General features: G+C 44.9%; 1 protein-coding gene across 2 annotated transcripts in view; it reads right to left on the reverse strand.

The window, feature by feature from the left end:
- The window catches only part of Glra1 (glycine receptor alpha 1), an 83,619-nt gene that overhangs the window by 35,900 nt on the left and 25,073 nt on the right, over positions 1 to 22,646 (reverse strand). For both annotated transcript variants that reach the window (XM_026388314.2, XM_026388313.2), the window contains exons 2-3: positions 12,176 to 12,303; positions 6,284 to 6,351 (exon numbers count right to left, since the gene is read on the reverse strand). In XM_026388314.2, the coding sequence (XP_026244099.1) occupies positions 6,284 to 6,351; positions 12,176 to 12,303 (196 nt within the window). The remainder of the gene's footprint in view (positions 1 to 6,283; positions 6,352 to 12,175; positions 12,304 to 22,646) is intronic.

Raw genomic sequence — 22,646 nt, forward strand, 5'->3', positions numbered from 1 at the left:
TTAGTGTCCTTAGAAGGAGATGAAGGGGTGTGTGTGTGTGTGTGTGTGTGTGTGTGTGTGTATGTGTGTATGTGTGTTGGTCTGTCTGTCTGTCTGTCTTTCTCTGCATGCAGAGAGAAGTAGCCCTGCAAGGACATAGTGAGAAGAGAGCTGTCTACAAGCCAGGAAGAGAGGGCCTCGCCAGAAACCAACATTGATGGCACCTGGATCTTGGACTTGTAGCCTCCAGAATGGTGACAAAGTAAATTTCTATTGTTCGGCATTTTGTTACGGTGGCCCAAGCGGACTAATGCACCCGTGCATCCTGCCTTTAATGGAAAATGTGAACTTGTGAGTTGATGTGGAAACGCAGCGCCGAGCCACTGCCCTGAGACAGTAGCCCTGGGGAGTCCTCTAGATCTGCAGCAGGCTTTGTAGGAGGGGTGAATCTTTGTTGTTTTAAAGCACTGAGATTTGGGAGTTTATTTGTTTCTGTGAAAATGCTTAGCTTAAAGACCGAATTGGAACTCCATCCCTAGAGCCTCAACCACACTGAGCACATATAGAACCTTCATAAGTAGGGTGAAAAGAGCCCCGGATTGAAGAGAGAATAGCAAACAGATACAACCAACCAACCAGAAAGGCATTTCCCCATGTGTATGGGTTGGAGCCCTTGTGTGATTAGTTCCGTGGATAATAATGTTCTACATCTCTGTAGCAGTCACCGAATGCTTACATCCCCATTGCTCTGGGTAATCTACACACCATTGTTAGAACAGGGTGCCTGGGGGACCCGAGCCTCATAGGTGGCGGCAGGGCTACAACTCAAACCCTGGTGCCGGGGGTTTGGATCACTGTCTCCCAGGGCACACACGACGGCGCCTTCGTAAGCACACGTGTTCAGAGAAGCTGGCTTCTATTTCTAGATCAGGACTCCTTTCTTCCACTCTCTTATGTATTCCTGCATGTACTTTTATCTACTTTACATTTTTAAAATCTTTTTTTAGTTGTTGATAGACCTTTATTTTATTTATTTATATGCAGTGCTGAGAATGTCTCTCACATGTGCCAGGCAAGTGCACGACCCTGAGCCACAGACCCTGCCCATGGACTTTTACCTTCCTATAGGGCAGATTCAAAAAGAGCCCTGGGAAGGTCAGATGAAGGACAGGCCAAGTCAGGCTTCCCTGGGATGGGAATGGACCAAGACCCCGTGGCTTTGCTGGCTGCCTCTCTCTGCTCTCAGGTCTGCTAGCTCCAGTGAATAGAGCCAAGCCCTGGGAGGCAGACACTTAGGCCTGGGGACTCCAGCTGTCTCTGGAGCTGCTCTGCATCCTGCTGCTCCTGGGAAGCAAACCCAGTCTGGAAAGTTTCTGACACTGGGACTATGTCCATGTGCACAGCCAGATCTGTGTGGGTGGAGAGCCAGAACCCAGGGCTGACCGCAGCACCTATTAGCTCTGGGTTCACGGGCAAGTTCAATCCTCTCTCCAGCCGCCTGTTTCTGTGTCTGTTCAAAGGAGTACCCTTTCTCTTCTAATTCCCTATAATCGAAGGAGACAAGCAATGGCTGGGAAACCCCAAACATCCAGGAATCAGATATTTCTATTTGGGTTAGGAAACCCTGTGCTGGGGTCAGAGAGCTCTGATTTCAGGTTCTACCTCTCCTATTCGTTAGCTATGTATCTTTGGGTAAAAAACCTAACCTTTCTGATCCTCAGTTTTCTCACTTATAAACTGGGTATATAACCTTCCCTACTTTCTGGGGGTTATTGTGAGGCTGAAATGAGGTGATATACACAGAATTGCTTCACACACTGCCTGACACAGGGTAGCATCTGAAATGTTCTTTGAGAACAAGCTGTTGTTCGTGTTGTTATATGAATACAGGTGCAGCATTGCTCCCCAAGCACACTTTGAGTGACAGGTGAAAGGCCCCAGTGGGAAAGTGGTCCAAAGTAGGTTGGTAGGGTCTTGGGGAGAAAGAAGATGAAGGGAGGAAAAACCTAGAGAGCATGGGGCCTGGCTTTCTGTCCCCCTGTTTCATGCCATGTGACCTTGCTCAAGGGACTATATCACACTAGCCATCAGATTCTCTCTGTAAAACTGGGTTAGACAGTTTCTAAAGCCTCCCCCACCCCCAGGTTTGAGATTCTAGGTTTTTTTTTTTTCTTCTAAATTGTCTGCAAAGAAAATGTAACACATACAGGTAATTAAGAAGCTAATGAAAAAATTCACAATATCACCAAAGGTGCAAGCTGGAAATGGCGCCCCTGCCCTGCCTTGGATTACCTTAATAAATAGGAGGGAGCAACGTGAACCGTGAACCTCTCCTTAGGGAGCTCTCACTGCCCAGCCTTCAGTTCCTCTCTAAAGATGATTAATCTTCACCAAAGGGGCCATCTCCTCTGGGCTTCTTTTATTGGTCATCTCCATTATCAGTTGGTGTGTGAGCCGGCATAATCTGGGGTTAGATTTCTTTTCCTTCTCTTTCTTTTTCTTTTTTTGTTCTTTTTTTTTTTTTGGCGGGGGGGGGGGGTGGATAGTACTGGGGATAGAAGCCAAGGGTGTTCTACCACCGAGCTACACTCCCCAGCCCTTTGTATTTCATTTTGAGACAGAGTCTTGCTAAGTTGCTGAGGCTGGCCTCCGATTTGTGATCCTCCTGCCTCAGTCTCCTGAGTAGCTGGGATTACAGGTGTGTGTCACTGTACTCACAATGGATTTCCACTTTTGAGAACCCTTTGGTTTTTGCTTCTCTGTGATTTGCAGGTCTCTGGCCCCCGGTTCCTTGAGCTCTTCGCTGTTGTGGCAGTGTGGTAGAGAACACTTATCTATGGGTTCTGAACATCAGGGCTCATTCTTTCTTGGTCTCTAACTGCCTGTGTGATGTAATTTCTCCATCTTGGCTTCCTCAGCTGTAAAATGGGGTGTAAGCCAGGTCCACTTCACAGAGTGGTGGGAAGACCCAGCATTTGGTGAAGGAATCAAGTGAGCAGGTGAATGTGAAAAACGTGCTGATGAAGGCAGGTGACGTTTAGTAACAACCGCCGACTTGCATTGCCTGTGTGCTTCAAGTCAGGTCCTGTGCTTAGCACTTTTCACACTGTCTCCTCTGACAACAGGTCACGAGATGAGGCCATCTGTATTTCCATCTTACAGTTGAGGAAGCTGACTTAGGTGGCCTTGCCCAAGGTCACAGTGCTGAGTCTCAGATTTTGTCTGGGTTTTGAAGACAGTGCCTTGATCACTGTGCTATACTGTCTCTCTAGAAAGCAAAAAGTGGCAAGAGGGAGCGGGTAGAAGACATGGGGGTAGGGAAGGGAGAAACCAAGGCTCAGAGAAGTCTAGGGATTGTTCAAGATCACACAGCTAATTAGTGTAAGTGTTGGGGCTTCAGTGTCCAGAATCTCCACCACCATCATCATCATCGTCTTTGACATCGTCATTATCTTTAGCCAAAATATTTAGTAACATTCATAAAGCATTTACTGAGATGAATACTTTCCTGCATATGGTACACGTAATAACCTGATGAGGTCGGTGTGATAATCACCCCTGGGGTTTTACAGATGAGGAACTTGAGGCTTAAAGACATGAAGCAAATAAACTCCTTGCAGATGGAGAGTGAATTCAAATTCAGGTCTGTGACTCTACAGCAGGGGCTTTTAATCTCCACCCAGACAGAATAAGGATATGCTCTTATTCTTTCAGGAATCTGTAATAAGGAGATAAATCTGTTGGGTCATAAAAGGAAACCAGTGTGAGTAGGGGTGGGAGGGTGGCGTGCAGATACCTGCCCTGACCTCAAAGAGCCAGGCCCCTTACATAACCAGGCGGTCCAGACTGTGACTTGGTTTGCTAACCATCTACCATGGAGGAAGAAGAGTGCAAAGGTAATGGGTAGTGCAGGTGCCAACATGTTTCTGATTTGGGAGGAGAGGAAGGGAAGCAGAGGGCTCCTTCACAATTTTTGTGAGACAGTCTTTCAAGGGGTAGAAAAACTCGGCTCTTTGGCCTGGACACTAGGTGAAAAGCAGCCACGGTTATTCCTAGTTCACAGCTGCCCTTCCTGTACAGGGTCTTCTTGATCGTATCCAGACAAGTCTCCTTGCAAAAGAATAAACTCTGGGGACATTTGCTCCATGACCTGCAGAGCCTAGTGATTTTTGCCAGTCTTCGACTAAAAATTTAAATCTAATCTTCATAAACGTTTTTAGGAGTGAATAATGGTTGGAACTCACAAACAATATATCCTATTTGCTTTATTTATTTAAAAATTATTAAGTGCCTACTATTGAACCCTAGCTAGATGCTGAGGTGGCTCCAGGAAATGGAGTAGATTCCAGCCTGCAAAGAACTTACGTTATAGTCATAGGAGGGACAAAGAATACAGATGGATACAGTGGCAAGTGCCATTGAGGGAGTAGTAAAATGTGTCTTGACATAACAGAAGAGACCCCTGGCGTCTAAACCCACACACGCATGCACACATATGTTGGAGAGGGAAGGCGTCCTGTGGAAGGACTTCTAAGCACTGTCTTGAAGGAGAATAGGAGTTGGTGAGGGAAAGATGTTGAAGCAGGTGCTTTAGGCAGAGGCCTCAGGACATCAACCAAAGCCTGTGAACCCGAGAGAAGCCGTCTGTGTGGCGAACGCTGAGCAATGGGCATAACTAGCGTGCGGTGGGCGAGAGAAGAGATGAAGCGGATCAGGATCACAAAGGGCCTTAAAGGCTTTGCAAGGAATTTGGGTTTAGAGCAGAAGCGGGTGGGCAGCCACCAGGAAGGCTTAAGCAAGGGAGTGGGTGGCTAGATTTGTGTCTGAGAAATGCTGCTTTGCGGGATCGACTGGAGTGGGGCAAGAAGGCTTTGTAGGAATGTGCGCAAGCCATGACAGACGCTTCAACTGGAGAAGGGGCAGGTGGGTGGAGAAATGGATGAGTTCGAGAGCTCGGGGCAGCAGTATACTGCCGGGTTTCTGATAGCGACTAAAAGGCTCAGGGGTCACTCCAGTTGAACTGGGCTGACTGGGCTATGCAAAATAACCACACAAGAGACACAAATACCTTTTTCTTTGGGGTCGCTGTGACGGCTCCTCTGACCTTAAGGGTCCGCAGGAAGAGAGAGAGCGAGAGCACGCGCTGACCCCTTTTATTGAGAAGCTATTCAAATGAGGCAAGGGGTCAGGTTTCAGGGGGCTGAGTATCTTCATGATGTCCACTGTCAGCAGGTTGACTGACACCTGGGTAAGCCACACCCAAGGGCACAGTAAGAGGAGGGGACACACACAAGGCACTTCCTTGGAAGATTCTATCCTAAACAGGGCAAGGGGTTAGATTACAAAGGAACAGGTGAGCGTAGCTCCACCCAAGGGCTGTAGCAAGACACACCCATGCACGAGACACCGACCCTCGAACCCAAGAAGGGTGGGGAAAGCTCTGCCACATTTCTGCGACTGAGCACCTCAGCACCCAGCCAGGGAGTGTGACTCAGTCAAGTGCAAGGTTGGTCTCCCACAGTATACATGGCACTTGGCTTCACTGGCTGCCTGTCTCTCTGCTCAGAGGGTTGATTTTTGGTTGCTCTGATTATTTTTTCACATTCTAGATCATTCTGTTCACATGAGTACAATTGATTTATTTTTTGTTTGTTTCCAAAGGTTGAGAAAAATGTTAGTCATTCAAATATATCTGTGATCATTAATGTAATATTCACTCCTTGTAGAGATTTGAAAAATACAGCAATACTGAAAGAATAAAATAAAAATTATCTGTAAGTCAGTGATTCGGAGACAATTGCTATTAACACCAATTTTTGCTTTATGGTCTTTTTTCTTCTTGTATAATTGATCTATTTTAAGCTTTTATTGCAGAAAAATTTTAAATACTTTAACAAATGGAGCAAATCGCGCAGTTAACCCAACATATCATTTCAGCTTCTAGAACCAGAAGTCTTCTGCCATTCTGCAGTCAAATTTTAAACATATGACCAGGTTTTCACATTTTCTTGTAATCTAAAAATTTAGCTTGTTGAATAGTTTTTTTTGTAATCCTGGATATTTGGCAAGTGTTAGCCCTGTTATTATCATTATTATTTTTTTTATCCATTTTCATATGTTATGTATATACCCACAGCTTTGAATAGTACAGTAAAAACACTGGAGCCCTGTGGTTTACCACTGAGACCTGACAATAAAACACTGAGTCTCTACCTCCTTGGGGAAGATCAATACAGAGGATAACTGTTTCCGGGAGAGACATATCCCCAGCGGGAAGGAGCAGCTTGTATTTTGACTCACTCACCATGGTCGTCTCAGCAATGGATCCGAAGCTGTTGATGAAAATGTTGCAGCTCACGTTCACCGGAGGACCTGCCAATCAAGAGAGATTCCTGCTTAGCCTCAGGCCATGGAGAAATCCACAGTTTAGGACCAATTCCAGAACACTGACTTCAGGGACGGGTCCCCTTGATGGAAGACCTCCTTACTTGCCTGCTACCCCACCCTGAAGCACGGGAGGGGTGGGGGTGGGCTCCATTTAACATCTCTATGCCAGACTTCCTTGTCCCCAGGTGAGCAGCAGGTATAGAACACCAGAGGCTGAGCTGAGATGTGCTTTCATTAACACAGGATGATTCATCATGCTGCCATATGGTTGAAATCCCTTCCCCAAACCCCACTGGCTGCCTCCTAATTTATGTCTGAAATGTATTTATGGCTCCAACATTTGGAGGCCATCTTGGGAATCGCAAGGAACAGCAAGTTCCTTGCCTTGAACTTATGAACTAAGAATGATTGCCTGAAAGGGCGATGATAGGAATTACCAGTGGAGAATCCAGAGGGAATCTCAAGGAAAGTCCACATATTTGTTAAACATTTTCAAGGCAAGTTTTTTTTTTAAATTAAATTAAATTTTTTTTTTTTTATCTTACAGCCAAAGATAGGAAGGAAGTGGAGGAATATTTACTGCATTGGTATCTCCTTGTTGGAGAGCATTCTGTCTAGCTGGAGCCCAATTTCTTTCCTTTATCATATTTATTATAGCAGTTACCACTTACCAAGCAATATTGCATTTGCTGCTGTGCTAAGTTTTACTAAAGATCATCTCATTGCATTCTCCCAACAACTTCATGAGAAGGAATGGTTATGTTCGCTGATGAGGAAACAGAGGCTCTGAGAGGTTAAATTATTTGTCCAATGGCCACCACTGTTAATCAATGGTTGAGCCAGAGTTTGAGTTCAGATTTGCCTTTACCAAAGGTGGTCATCATAATGTCTACACTCTAGGAGAGATTCAGGGGAAGGAAGAGGCATGCTTGAGTTACAGACAGTGGCAGAATCCAGAATTTTAATCACTGGGCTTCCACATTTGCTGACAAGAGCATCAGTGTAAAATAATAAAAGAGGAATGCAAGACCTTGGGTATGGGTGATAAAAACAGCAGGAGTCAGGCTGGAGTTTGTAGCTAGAGAGCTTGCCTAGCATGTGTGAGGCACTGTGTTCTTGATTCTCAGCACTGCATGTAAATAAGTAAAATAAAGGTACATCAACAACCAAAAAAATATTAAACAAAACAAAGCAGCAGAGTCTAGGTGAGAAAGGTTCTGAAGATTGAGACAGGGAAGACTTTGTAACAGTGATGAACTTGAGCTGAACTTGAGGGTGGTTAGAGCTTCCATAATAGGTCATAATCCTTCACAGGATGATTGTAATTTGCAGTTTTTGAAAAATTTTTAAAGTCCAATTTCATGTTGATCCCCATGAGGGACTGAGGTAGGCAGAAAGGAATCATTGTCCCCACTTCATTGATGAGCACAGAGTTTTAATAATGGCCTCAGTCTCATTTAGCTAAAAAGTAGTGGGGGTGAAACTTTGGACTTGAACCAAAGTTTGCTGAGAGTGGAAAGAAGGAAGTAAATCTCTGTTTGTCCTCTGGTATCCAATCCATTCTGTTCTTCTTTAAAAGGTGCCCCCAATTATTGTACCCAGACTTAGCCAAGATCTCCTCCTGTTCTGAGACCTTGGTGCATAGGAGGAGACTTAGGCTTGGGTTAGAATCCGGGTTCTTCCTCTGCAGGAGTGTCAGGACCTATGGAATTTAGGCATGACTCCAAGCACTCATTGGCTGTTTGACCTCAGGAGAGCCCCTCCCATTTGACAGGCCTCAGTTTCCCTATCTATCTGGAGAGAGAGTAGCTCTTGAACTAGGTAGCCATTCTCAGCCCCAGAGGGTTGGGATTATCTTAGGGAAGCTCTCCACTAAAAATTGCTCTGCTTCAAGATCCTTTTGAATTTCAGAGTTACAAAGTTTCAGGGCTGGAAGATTTCTTACAGGTTACCTCATCCTTGTCTTTTAAAACAAATGTGCAGACCAGACTCTAATGGGCAGTAGAATTACCCAGGAAACTTGTTATATTGCAGAATTCCTGGCCCAAACCCACACTTGGTGATGCCAAATCTCTGGAGATGGGCCCTGAGGCTATTGTTCAATGAGTTTCCTGGGTGATGCTCATGCATAGCCAGGTTTGGGGACCAAGGCAATTCAGCAGCTCTCCTCTCAAGACTGATACCTACGCACCCCCCAGTAGGGTGATGCTCATCCTGTCTTGAGCCCTTTTCCTAGCTGGATAGCTCTCTGTGTTATTTTTCTCCCCCTTCGTTGAGTGGAAATGTGCCTCATTGTTACTTCCACGTAAACAAAAGCTTGTTCTTTTTTTTTTTTTTCTCTCCCTTGTTTAACCTCAGACTTCGGTTTTTCTTTTCATTTTAGCCTCATACCATTAAGATGCCCCAAAGAGTTACTGCCCATGGCTAGAAATGACATGCAGGGTTCCCACCCAGGCCCTGCAATTGTCTGGTACTGTGAAGCCCATATAAATTAGATCCTGATTTATGTGTGCGAGAGGGCGCCTGCCAAAAGGACCCCATGGGGAGGTGCGGTTCATTGACATAAATCTGAAATTAAATTATCTCAAGAAAATTGCAATCAGGCTGCCTTTGGCAGCAGGATAATGTATATATTTCATTAAATATTAAAGTTTAATTTTGCTTTTGTGTGAGTGTTTGCATCGGGCTGTGCCCCTAATCCTGGGAGCCATCGTAATCCACGAATTCTTAGAAAAAGAGGCAGAACATCAGAGCTGGAAAGGCCTAGTCCTACTGGCTAATTTTACAGATGCTGAAAAACAGAGGCCCAGATACAGTGAATGATTGATTCAGGGTCACACTCATCATGTACATGGAGGAGGATTACAGTCCAGTTCTAGTGCTTTACAGCTGCAGTATGATTTGCATTACCGTTGGGCTCTGTGGACCATGCCTGTGGTTCCTGGCCACCCCTAGCTTTAAGAGCTGGGAAATTTCTGATGCCTTAAGGAAGCTGCTGAGTGATTAATCATCTGTAGAGTTTTTTTTTTTTTTTAAATGCTGGCTTCTCCCTATGTGTTGAGATCATTGGGGGCCTGACCTACGTGCCCTTTTCAGGAGCCCTTTGGGGAACCTTTTTTGGGCCTAAGTGGAAATGCAAAGGAGATTGTGGGGCTCAGGGGTGGGATATCGCTTCTTACCAGCTTTTTAAACTCTCACCACAGAGAAAGTATCAAACCCGTCCTTCAGTTCCTAACGTGTCGCTCCAGAGTGGGAAGGGGAAGGGCCCTGATTCAGTGGTCTGGATGAAATAAAGTGTTATTTCTTTTCTTTTTCCTGTGGTACTGGGGATTGAACCCAGGGCCTTGTACATGCTAGGCAAGCACTCTACCAACTGAGCTATATCCCCAGCCATAAAATTTTTATTTCTTACAAGTATTCCCGCTAAGTAAGTAAATAAATAAATAAATGAGTAAACAAGCGTTAGATAAAGAAGGGAATCATAGTAGCTGGATTAAGATCCCTGGTCTTGACAGCATGGATTGGGAAAGTCATTTTACAGCTCTAAGCCTTCACCTCGCCTATGTGTTGACTCATTGGGTCACTCACTCATTTATGGAGGGTTTATTGAGGGCCTTTCCTGTGCCCGGATAAGTGACCCACCCTGGGCACACCCACGTGGAACAAATGAAGGAATCTTTGTTAGGAGAGCAAGACCATGACCCCAGAGGATGAAGTTCTGAGAGAGTCCACCAGGGGGCGTGGTGGACTGGAATTCCTAAGAAACCTCTAGTGGTAAAGGACAGGACCTGGTGGGGAGGCTTGTAACTCATTCCCCGTGGGTTGGGTTTAGTCAATGATGTTTTTAAAGGTGGTGACTTAATTGTCAATTTAGAGAATATTGGATAAAACCCTAGATTTAAGTCCTATGTCAAGGCCTGGCATCCCAGGGCCCACATTTCTTCCTGCCAGGAGCCACAGGCAGGAGTTAAAGAGAGGCCACCCTTCGATAAGCTTGCGTCTTCTGATATTTTTTTTCTCCTCATCCTGTTTCATTCATGAAAAATTCTTGCCTGCCCCATCAGGGTATTTGAGATTGTGACCCTGGTGAAGGAACTGGGTCAACGGATTGGGTCAACTGTGCTATGCCTGCAACCTCAGGCCTGACTCACCCGTCTTGCTAATGATGATGGAAAATATGGCCTCAGAGGCAAGGGGCAGGGGCAGGGGTAGTGTAGGAGTGTTAAGGTGAACAGGGTTGGGGGGGGGCAAACACAAACCTGAGTGCATCTCATGGACTGTTTTCTATTTGCAGAGACTTGTGGATAGAGCCCTCTGAGAAGGGGACTCAGAGAACAGGGGCAACCTGAGCCAATATCAGAAAGCCATTACAGTTGTCACATCCCTTGTTTGCTCTTGGACTGGAGCCCAGAGGAGCTGAGGAAGGGCATCTGGAATCAGGAGTTGGTTTGGAGGTTGACCTGCAGGTCCCTGGAGTAAGATGTTTGCAGGGGTGCTAGGAGGAAGGTCATTAAGACCCCCAGACTTGAACGAGGCAGTTTAAGGTGATTACACCTTCAAGGCCTCAGTAGACATAGAGAACTATTCTCTTGTTATAGACATTGAGATCTCAAGGCCCTATGAGAGCTCAGAGAACCTTCTCAGATCGCCTGGACTAGAGTTTGCAATTTGACAAACCACAGGTGTATCTAGGTCACAAACATGCTTCATTTGCATTGACATGTTTTAGATTAGGAAGTCTCACGTAGATCTTGATTTCTGGTTCTTCTCAGACGACTGGGTTCTTTAGTAACACGGGGCCAACATTCCTACAGGACCTGCAGTCTGGGACTTAGGGGAGGCCTCTCCATTCAGAGAAGACTGCACTTCATTTTGTCTATGGTCTGCACACCCCCTATTTTTTTCCATGGGAACCTTTCAGCAGATGAATTTGAGTTGGAAGACCTTTATCCAAAACAGACGGAAGTGGAGCTGCTTGGGAAAAGGTGAGGTGGAATTGATGATTATACCCTCTTGTTTCTCCATTTTGGGGTACCTGATGATAACCCCAAAGCTCCACAAAGCATATGTTTTAAAAGCTGCAGGTGTTGTCAATCACGTCTCCCAGAGAGGGGGAGTGGCTTATTCAAAAATAAATTTGTAGCTGGGTGCAGGGGTGCATATTTGTTTTTTATTTTTTAATTTATTTTTATTTTTTATTTATTTATTTTTATTGGTTGTTCAAAACCTCACAAAGCTCCCGACATATCACATTTCAAACATCAGCTTCAAGTGAGTTATGAACTCCCACTTCCAAGGGGTGCATATTTGTAATCCCAGAAGCTCTGGAGGCTGAGACAGGAGGATCGCTAGTTCAAAGCCAGCCCCAGCAAAATCGAGGTGTTAAGCAACTTAGTGAGACCCTGTCTCTAAATAAAATACAAAATAGGGCTGGGGATGTGGCTCAGTGGTTGAGTGCCCCTGAGTTCAATCCCTGGTACCCCCTCCGCCCCCAAAGAGTAAATTTGTGCCTGAGCCAAAACTAGAAACTATTTTTCCACATTCTGTGTTTATCCTCTGTCTACACCAGAGGTAGCAAATAGATATTAATGTACTTATCGACTTCTAGTAGCCAGAAGTACAGTTGAGTCAGATTCTCTGAGGTTTTGTCTGGGCTTGGTGGGAGAGGAGACTGAGGAGACTGAATTGATGAGCAATGTCTGTCCTGGGTACAGAAAGAGTCATGGGATTTTACCATCTGCATAAATACCATGTTGTAATTTGGGAAAGCATTTTCTTATGGATCTGAAAGGAATTTTTTTTCCTCTACCTTTAAAATTGGGCCTGATCCTGGCATCATATCCAGAAGTTCTGCCCATCAGCTTATCCAGGAAATCCGAGGGTGACATCGGCTTGGGCGCAGAGCGGGCGGCTTCAGCCTCCTTAGAAGCAGCAAGGCTAAGAAGAGCAAGAGAAAAGCAAAGGTTAACGGTGACCCTTTCTGCTGTGGTGATCAGATCCCAGCCTTGTCCAGCCCTGTGGGACCTCTGGAGTGTTCTAGCCCCAGAAACAGTCATATGGTCTCTAATGAAGGACGGCCCAGGCTACATTGTTTACCTAACCCAAATATAAACCACTGTGGGATTCTGGCAGGCAGCCAAGTGTCTGACTGATGCTGAGAAACTACTGACTCCTGTAAGGTGTCATCTCTGGGATTTGGAGGAAATCACACTTGGCTGCTGTGTTTCCCTAGGGGGTGAGATTGAAGGGTTAACCCCTTGACACCCTTTGCCTGGGTATCTGCCCTCTCATAGGTCCATGGAGCAGATAGCTGAATGAACCTTGGACAGGGAATTATCCAGGCTCTCTCCCCAAGGCATCTTTTTAGAATCACTGAGTTAAAAAAAAAAAAAAAAGTTGCCAATGTCAAATGCATTTGGCAATACAAATCGAACCAGGCATCCTCACCTCAGGTCTACACAGAGCTTTTAACAAATTTATATGTGTGTGCTTCTGGGGCTACTATCTCATGCAACACGCATTTAAAAAAGTGCTTAATTGGAAAAGTTGAGACCCAGCTCACAGGAGAAACTAATGTAGATTCCAGAGTCAGTCAGTGGTCTTTGTCTCAAGAGTTGGGTACTTTGAACTCAAACTCTTGGGAATGCCTCACATCATTTCTGTCCCCCACTCCCTCAGCAAAGCAGTTTCACATCCTCACAGTCTGAATCACTCATGTCTAGGAACAGTGACCTTCCACTTGACAACCTCTCAAAGGTGCACAGATTTCAATAAAGTCAAGATCGGAGGCTCCAGGTTGAAGAACAATGGTTGGGTTGCTTGGGCCACTGAACTCTCCTAATCCTGAAATGACCCCCAGGGCAGAGCCGGAACCAGGTGCAACCCGGAGCTCTGTGCTTGCGGGGCTGATGGGTTGGAGGGAGCGTGGGGAGAGAGGTGTGTCGGGGAGTTAAGTAGGACATGGCGGTCCCCAAGGATTCCTTCTCAACTTGTTCTTCAGGCCAACTCCCTTTCTGATCTCCTCAGTTGTAAGTGTTCAAGTGGTCTGCTCTAAAGGATGACTCACACGTCTCTCTCTCGACTCTGGGCTCTCCCTTGAAGGCCCCTTTCCTCAGGTGCGAACACCTGCAGGGCCTGTGCCTCGAGTCCACCTGTGACTGCCACAGTTTCCTTCCCAAACTTGCCCTTCCAGATCCCAGTTTCCCCAGAGGACGCCAATGATCCCTGTTCTCTAGGACTAGAAGACCCTCTCTTGTCCCCCTCTCCTGGCTCATCCCTCCTCTAGCAGGTCCCTTCAAGGCACAAGCCAGGTCACTTTGCAGCATCAGTATTTGTGCTTGTCTTACGAGAGTGGAAATCGTGGTGGTTTTATTTATTATTTGTTCTCTTAACCCCCCACTGTGTCTACCATGATGTCTCACCACACTTAGTTGGTGCTGGGTAAGTGCACGGTGAATGAATGAATGAATAAGATGCCACTTTAATCAAATATCCTGGCTAGTAGGAAGCGTTCATAAATATTTATATATGGATTAACGATTTAAAAATAATGACACTGTTTTACACAGTCATGAAAACACTGACACCATCTGGTATTCTTTTGAAGATTCAGAAGGTATTCTAGGATTAGACAATCTGAAGATACCTTATGCATACCCCGAAGAGCTAGTTTTGATGGACAGGATGAGGGAAAGGTGCATTTTTCTCTGTGTGTGACTATGGAGGCAGGTGAGTTTCTGAGATGTGGGTTTCTAGGTGTCCTGGGTATGATGTGCGTTATGTGTACAAATGGACAGACGTGCAGTATGTGTGCCGGGGTTAGAGCATGCACAGGAGTGTTTGTGGCCGTGCGGTGGGTTGTTACATAAATATGTGCAAAACTATGGATACCTGTGTTTGTGATAAGGGTGGCATTTCGTATGGGCATTTTTGTGTGTGTATGTGGGGTATACAGTCTGAATATATAAAATGCCTCTGTAGATTTTGTATCTTTGGTGTGTTTGTTTTTGAATGGACTGTGAGATATAAGATAGCGCAGAAGAAGAAAAGAACAGGTGATTTGAAATCAGTTCTACCTCAGTTATTAGTTAGGTGTGTTACCTGGGGAAAGCGAAGTAACCTCTCTGAACTTCAGTTTACTCATCTATCACATTAGCTTCATACAAGGAGTATCTGAAATAGCACTGTAAATCATATCCAGGACAGTTCTTGGCACACAGGAGGCCCTCCACACAGTCTTCTTTATGCTGTGTGTGTGTGTGTGTGTGTGTGTAACAGTTCAGAGCCAGCCTGAGGGCTTCTACTCTCACACTGCTCCCAGGTGCACCATGGACCTGCATGGCTAAGCCCTCTCTCCAGGTCTGGCCATCAGCCCCACAGTTTCAGCCTTTCCCTATTCAGCAGGAGACTCCTGGCCACTCTGCAGCTCTGTGGAGCAAAGGAGTCCAGGCACACAGTGGGTGATGTGAGACTCTTCTGCTTCCGATTCTCCCCTAGAACCTCTTTCAGAGTGGCAGTTTGATAATCAGATTCGGGGACACAGCACTCCTCCCAGCAGCTACTAGAGCACAAGCCATCTCTTGGCTCTGAGGCCTCTTTCATAAGCCTGAATCCTATTAGGCGGTACAGTGGGAGAATGGATTCGTCCCCAATTATCCCAGACCGTTTGCTATTAGCATAACGTGCCATTTAATACTGGAATCCTCCACCGCTGGCCGCCGAGTCCTCTAGTTATTCTAGCTCGCGCATCTGCAGCAAGGTATTTGCAGTCTGGTCACCTGGCCATTGGCTCACTGAAAATCCTGACGCTGAGGTGAACTGGAGGGGACTCTGAGAGGTTAAATAACTGGCTCGGGTCGCACGGCACTTTCTTTCTTGATTTATTTTGGTACCAGGGATTGAATCCAGGAGTGCTTAACCACTGAGCCACATTCCCAGACCTTTCTTATATTTTATTTTGAGACAGGATCTCACTGAGTTCTTTAGGGCCTCACTGAGTAGCTGAGGCTGTCTTTGAACTCAAGATCCTTCTGCCTCAGCCTCCCGAGCAGCTGGGATTACAGGTGTGCACCACCGCACCCGGCCACACAGCACTTTAATGAGAGAAGGGATAAGAACTCAGATTTTCAAGAGCTGACTTATAGAAATGCTACGACATAAGGAAAGGCCTTTTGTAAATGGTGAAGACTGTAAATCAGGATAGCTACTATGATTGTTATTTGTTTTTTAATTTTCTTTTTTTCCATATGTTTATTGGTGCACTGTAGCTGTAAATAATGGTGGGATTTGTTGTGTTATTCCGTCTTCATACATGCCACAATAAGACAATATGATCTGGCCGATATCATTCCCCAGTATTTCCCCTTTCTCTTTCCTCCTCCTTCTTCCTGGACTCTTTCCTTGACTAATCTCCCTTCAATTTTCATGAGATTCCCCCCAAAACCTCTCTTTACCTTTTTCTTCTCTAGCTTCCCCATGAGAGAGAAGACATAAGACCCTCAACCTTCTGAGTTTGGCTTATTTCACCTAACGAAATGGTCTCAAGTTCCATGCATTTTCCTGCAAATGACATAATTTCATTTTTGTTTTTTCATGACTGACTAAAATTCCATTGTGTATATGTACCACCTTCTCTTTATCCATTCCTCCAGGGATCAGAGGGCTGGTTCTGTGGTTTAGCTATTGTGAATTGTGCTGCTCTAAAGACGGGTGTGCATGTTATCACTGTAGTATGGTGACTTTGATTCTTCAGGATAAATACCAAGGGATGGCATAGCTGGGTCATATGGTGGCCCTATGTCTAGCCTTTTGAGGAAATTTTATTCTGATTTCCATAGTGATTGTACTAATTTACAACTCCACCAAGAGTGTAGAAGTGTACCTTTTCCTCCACATTCTTTCCAGCATTTATTACTATGTTTTAAAATTTGTTCTTTTTAGTTATACATGACACTAGAATGAATTTTGACATATTATATATACATGGAGTGTAACTTCCCATTCTTGTGGTTGTACATGATGTGGAGTTACACTGGTCGTGTATTCATATACGAACATAGAAAACTTACGTCTGATTTAGTCTATTGTCTTTCCCATTTCCATCCCCCTCTCCCTTTCCCCTGTTTGGCCCTGTCCAATCCAGGGAAACCCTCCCCACCACCTCCAGCCTCTTGTGGGTCAGCATCTGCATATCAGAGAGAACATTAGGCCTTTGGTTTTGGGGGATTGGCTTATTTTACTTAGCCTAATAGTCTCCAGTTCAATCCATTTACCAGCAAGCACTATCATTTCATTCTTCATCGCTGAGTAGTACTCCATTGAGTATGTGTAACACATTTTCTTTATCTATTCATCTATTGAAGGGTACCTAGGTTGGTTCCGTAGTTTAGCTATTGTGAATTGAGCTGTTATAAACATTGATGTGGCTGTGTCACTACAGTATGCTGAGTTTAAGCCTGTTGGGTATATATATTGAGAAGTGGAATAACTGGGTCAAGGTGGTTCCATTCCAAGACTCTCCATCTTTCTTTCCAGAGTGGTTGCACCAATTTGCAGTCCCACCAGAAATATATTCCTACATCCTCACCAACATTTATTGTTATTTGTATTCTTGATAATTGCCATTCTGACTGGAGTGAGATGAAATCTCAGTGTAGTTTTAATTTGCATTTTCTAATTGCTAGAGATGTTGAACAGTTTTTTAAATATATTTGTTGGAACACTTCTTCTGTGAAGTGTTCCAGCATCTATTATTGTTTGTGTTCTTGATGGCTGCCTTTCTAATTGGTGGGAGATGAAATCTCAGTGTAGTTTTGATTTGCATTTCCCTAATTGCTAAAGATGTTGAACATATTTTCATATATTTGTTGACCATTTGTATTTTTTCTTTTCAAAAGTGAGGGGATTGGGGTGATCTCTTAAGAGTACTTTTCAAAAGAGTCTGTTCAGTTCATTTTCCCATTTATTAAGTTCTAAGTTGGTTTTTTTTAGTTCTTTGTATATTCTGAATATGAATCCTCTGTCAGAAGAGTAGCTAGCAAAGGTTTTCTCCTATTCTATAAGTTCTCTCTTCACATCCTAATTGTTTCCTTTGCTGTGCAGAAGCTTTCAACTTGATGCCATCCCATTTATTAACTCTTGGCATTATTTCCTGAGCTTTAGGAGTCCTATTGAGAAAGTCATTGTGTACACCTATATATTGGAGAGTTGACCCTATGTTTTCTTCTAGGAGTTGTATAGTTTCTGATCTAAGTCCTAGGTCTTCGATCCATTTTTAATTGACTTTTACGCAGGGTGAGAGATAAGGATCTCGTTTCATTCTTCTACATATGGATAACCAATTTTCCCACCACCATTTCTTAAAAAGGCGGTCTTTTCTTCAATGTATGTTTTTGGCACTTTTGTCACAGATCAGATAACTGTATCTGTTATTATTTGTTGTTGAAGCTTGTTAGATCCTGTTGTATCCCAGATCATCAAAACACACTTCTGACTTCTAGTGATCCCGACACGCACAGCTGTGACTGACAACACTTGAAAACGGAGAAGATACAATCGCCAGATACCAAAGGATCCTTTGTTAAGATTCACAGCAGAATTCTTTGAAATTTTGAGATTCTCTGGTCCAGACTTTCCCATGTATCATTTACCAGTGGTTTCCGTGATCCTTTTATAACTCATGTTCTGTTTGTTTACCACCTCTACTATTTACTTCACTTAAAAAAAATTAAATGGTCTCACTTCTGTTAAACGTACACTCTTTCTTTGTAAAAAAGGAAACTACATTTTACTACTCATAAGTGGAAAACTTGTGTCACTTCCTGTAATAGAAGATAACAATAATAGCAAGTGTCATGAGAATAGGCAAAAAAGAGAAGCATTTAAGATGCTGGGCTGTTGCCGCCTCTTGTCAGTGTCCTGAATCTGCAGGCTGCTCAAAGGAAGATCAGCAGTGTTCGAAGGCGTTAGAGACGTACTGACACCTCACTGAGACTTGTTTAGATGCAATGATGGTTAAGAGGATGGGTTCAATAATAACTCAATGTTATTTGTGTATATTCAATGATGATAAATCACCCCCACCCCATTTCTCACAGTTCTGGTTCAAAAGTTCCCCAATGTTTTCCCCTGTGAAATACAAAGAGTCTCCTTTAATGACAAAATAGCCGTTTCCCTCACTTGATAATCCTATATTTATTTAGACAGTACAATTTGCACAGGATTATTTTAAGCCTCCCTCCACCTATAGGGCCTCTGTGTTCTGTGCCTCTATGTAGAGTAAACACGAATCAGGGGACACTGAGACACATTTGTAACTCTGTTGGACTTAAGCATTTGCTCCTAGACTCTGAGATGCTGAGCAGAGAAGCTAGGAATGAATCTGAGAAAGCAAACACTCACTAGGATTTTCTGACCTTATGAAAGTATTTGGAAATGATACAAATTGTTTCAGGGATTACTGAACGTCGTAGGTGGGTCAGGCTCAGTTTAGACAGCTTTGATTAGTAGTAATCTTTGAAGGACAGCGAGGACTTCTGGGATCAAGTTTTCTGTTCCCCACTGACGGCTTATGGTGATAGGTACATTGGGTGGACCATTAGATGGCTGTCACCTCTAGTTGGGATTTGTCACATGGAGAGTGTGGTATTTAAAGAATCATGACAAAGACCACAGAAAGGTTTAGGAACAGATTTTGACAGAGGCCATGGGCTGTCATGAAGTGGGGACTGTGTGACTTTGGGTGAGCCAATTCCCCTCTTGTCTTCCAGCTTCCCAAAGTTATAAAGTGAGGGGATTGGGATGATCTCCTAAGAGTCCTTTAGTTGTAAACCAGCATTTTATGAATCTGTAATATTCTCTCTTATTGTTCATGCATCTGGTCTGAGAATCTGACTTTGCCTGAACTCCTGTGGGGAAATATGTTTATCTTGTTTCTTTCTCATCCAGTCTCAAGATCTCTCTCTCCAGAGAGCCAACTGATTTCTCAAGAATTTGGTGGAAGAAAGGCCAGATCGATGCTCAGATTCTCATTCTCCAGTTACAACATCAATTGGAAACAGAGAGTCCATGTGAAACTGTCAATGTGAATTTCAGATGAACTGGGGTTTGCCAAAAGAGTGGGGAGTGACGATTTCAATTCTACCATCCAGGGCATCACACCTCCCAGAACCACTCTGGCTTCCCAGATTCCACTGGCCTCGTTCACTTTGGGTAGGAAGTCCTGGAGGTCAGGTAGGAAGAGGAAGGGAAGGATAGGTGAGGGGCAGAAGAGGGACCGAGAGGCTGAGGGTAACCAGAGGTGGGACTTATGGGGCTAGAGACTGAGGAGGAAAGGAGGCAGGAAGTGGGGAGGAAGAGGAGAGTGTGACCGAGGAGATGTCTGAGGCATGCGCTGTGCTGTTACTGAGGAATTGGGTGTGCCTAGAGGTTGTGCACTCAACTGCTGTGGATGGAAGGGCAGTGATGGGGGTTGGGGGTGAGTCCAAGAGGGTTTGGAGGTGCAATGGCTTTTGTGGCAAAACTTGAAGCTTGGTATGGACTTGGCTTGGAGAAATAGGAGAGAAAGTTTGCTTTAGGTAAAAGGAGCTGCTGGTGTAAAGTCTAGAGGCGAGAGAACTTGGAAAAGTGAAAGAAGTTTGATGCATGTACAAGACGTGGGGAGGTGGGGACCATGGTAATTGATGAAGATGGAGCACTAGTGTCCGCAGGAGTTGCAAGGATGGGACCCTCTGGTCTGTGTCCTTATGGTGTGTCTGAAAGTTCAGGTAAGGTTATCCTTCCTCAACCCATTTATGGTAACAATACTCAATCTGATGTCTCATCTGTCATCTGGTTAAACTGAACCGTGGCCTGGCCAAGCTTGGGGAATGGGTCCTCCAAAGACACCACCCAATGGTCAGTGTCTTTGGTTTCCACGCAACTTGTCCTCTGACTTGACCCGCTTTGCCTCGGCAGGGAGGTACTCAATGAACTGGAATTTATTCTGTGCTGAGGATGCCTGGTCAACTAGTCCAGCGTTGTTGGAGGGCCCGCTCTAGGTCACCCTGGGCATTTTATTAATACACAACTATCAAGGTGGCTGTGAAATTGAGCATAGAGCATTGAGGTAGGAACCAGGAACCCTGGGTAGCTTTGGATGGATGTCCAACTTTCTCTGTGAACTTAGTCCCACTACTTTTCCTAGGTGGACCTCGGTTTCCTTGAGTGTAAATGGCAGTTTTTGATTAGGTCAGGCATGGCAAATAGTTTTACCTGGAGCGCTGATACCACTGGTTTTGACTGCTCAGAGAAGGATTCTGGGGCTGAACCAGAGGGAGGAATAGTGGGGTAGATTATCAGTCTCTGCCAAGGCCCTGTGCTGGGGAGTAGTGGCACTTGTGGCTTCCATGGGTTCTCTTGCTCCAAAATCCTATGACTCTTTTGATTTGTTCAGCACTCCTTGTATGCATAAGCATATGAGGGTGGGTACAGGTTAAATATGTTACTGTCTACCAGAAAAAGTGCCCCAGGTGGATGGAATTTGTCTGTCTTTTTTGGTGCCTGGCATGTAGTAGCAATCCGTAATCATTTGTTGAATAACATTTGCCCTCTAATTATTTCTTGTTCAGTGAACAGAATAGATTAGGTACTTTAGCAATCATTATAAGAGGTGGTCACCTGTTTGAGGTGGCGTAACTGGACAGCTCTGGTGTTTTGGAGGAGGAAGGCAGTATTTAGGAGGTGGGGTGGGGGCGGATTCATTAGAGAAACTTTGAATTTTGCTGATATTAGTTTCTGTGTAATTTTAAAAAGATCCAACATATGGCCTTGTTCAAGTTGGGCATTTGAGGGAGAAAGACTTCTCCTGCTCCATTGCAGGGGCTCTGCTTTTGGGAAAGGAATTGGAGGGTAGAGGACTAGGTGCTGTAGGCCCCTGGGGATAGGTGGAGCTAAGCCAGAGTGGCTCTCTTGGTCTTATGGAAGGAACCAGTTTCCTGTTCCTGGTTGGTACTTGCCGTGCAGCTTGGGCCGGCTGGTTACCCTTGTTCTCGCCTGAGTTTTATCATCAGATCAACATCTGGCTTCCCCCAGCCAGCTGTGCAATTCTGATTTTGTTTGATTTCTGTAAGGGGCTTAGGCTGGCAGGGGAGTGCCTGACATTTTATTACTCTTACTTCTTGATCTGCTCAGCACCCCTGGGAGCACAGTGTCACAGTCGGCATGTCCTGAGCCCAGGGTCTTAGGGAACAAGACACACTTCTCTCCTTCTTGTTCCCCCTTCCACAGCTGAATCTCCTCCTACAAGGGGCCTTCTCTGGTTAAGGAGCATATGCACTTTCACATGATTCTCTTGTGATAGCAAAATACAATCCTGGATTCTCGGAGCTGGCAGGAACCTTGAGATTCTATCTGCTTCTGCCCCAGATTCTCTAGGGATCCCTTATGCTATCATCAATTCTAGTCTATTCCTCTAGACGAATAAGTTTTGTGATTTATTTTATGTACCCCACAAAGCAGGGCCAACAATAGAATGAGGTGCATGAGGTGCCTAGCAAAACTCCAGGAAAACTCTCAGGCTTGTGCAAGTACCAACTGTGCCCTGGCAGGGACCACAGGCTGAGTGTGTCCTTAAACTTGGTGCCTCACTTGCCTTCCCTGAGTCCTGGTCTTGCTACTGCATCTTAGAGCCTCAAGCCCCACTCTTCAGGGTAGGGATTTCTTGTAGATTGTCTGAAGAGGACACTCTACCTCTCATACAACCCATTTTATTTCCTCAAAGCTTCATTTTGGTTTTTCTTCTTTAGTGATAAGAAATAATAACAACTGAGCACCTACTATTTCTATTATGCACTCTAAAAGACACACTCCACCCCCCTACACACACATATTGGGGGATACTGAAGATTAAACTCAGTGGCACCAGACCACTCAGTTTAATCCTCAGTATGGGTGCTGAGAATTGAACCCAGTGCCTCACACATGCTAGGCAAGCGTTTTACCACTGAGCCATAATCCTGGCTCCAGCACCTGGCTTTTGCTGAGGCTGGCTTTGAACTTGGGATTCTCCTGTCTCAGCCTCCTGAGCTGCTGGGATTATAGGCATGCGCCACCGCACCTGGCTCCCACTATGTATTTTGTCTCATTTCATCCTCCAAACAGCCTGAGAAGTGGAGATGTTTGTTCCTATTTTACACATTGGAAAGTCGAGGCTTGATTGAGCAGTGATTTGACCTGCCCAGCTCTGGTCTTCCACGCTGCACTGATGCTTTCTTTTCTCTTGTCTCCTTTCCCCTTACTCCATG

The sequence above is a fragment of the Urocitellus parryii genome, chromosome 1 (assembly GCF_045843805.1).
Source record: "Urocitellus parryii isolate mUroPar1 chromosome 1, mUroPar1.hap1, whole genome shotgun sequence".
Classification (NCBI taxonomy): Eukaryota; Metazoa; Chordata; class Mammalia; order Rodentia; family Sciuridae; genus Urocitellus; species Urocitellus parryii.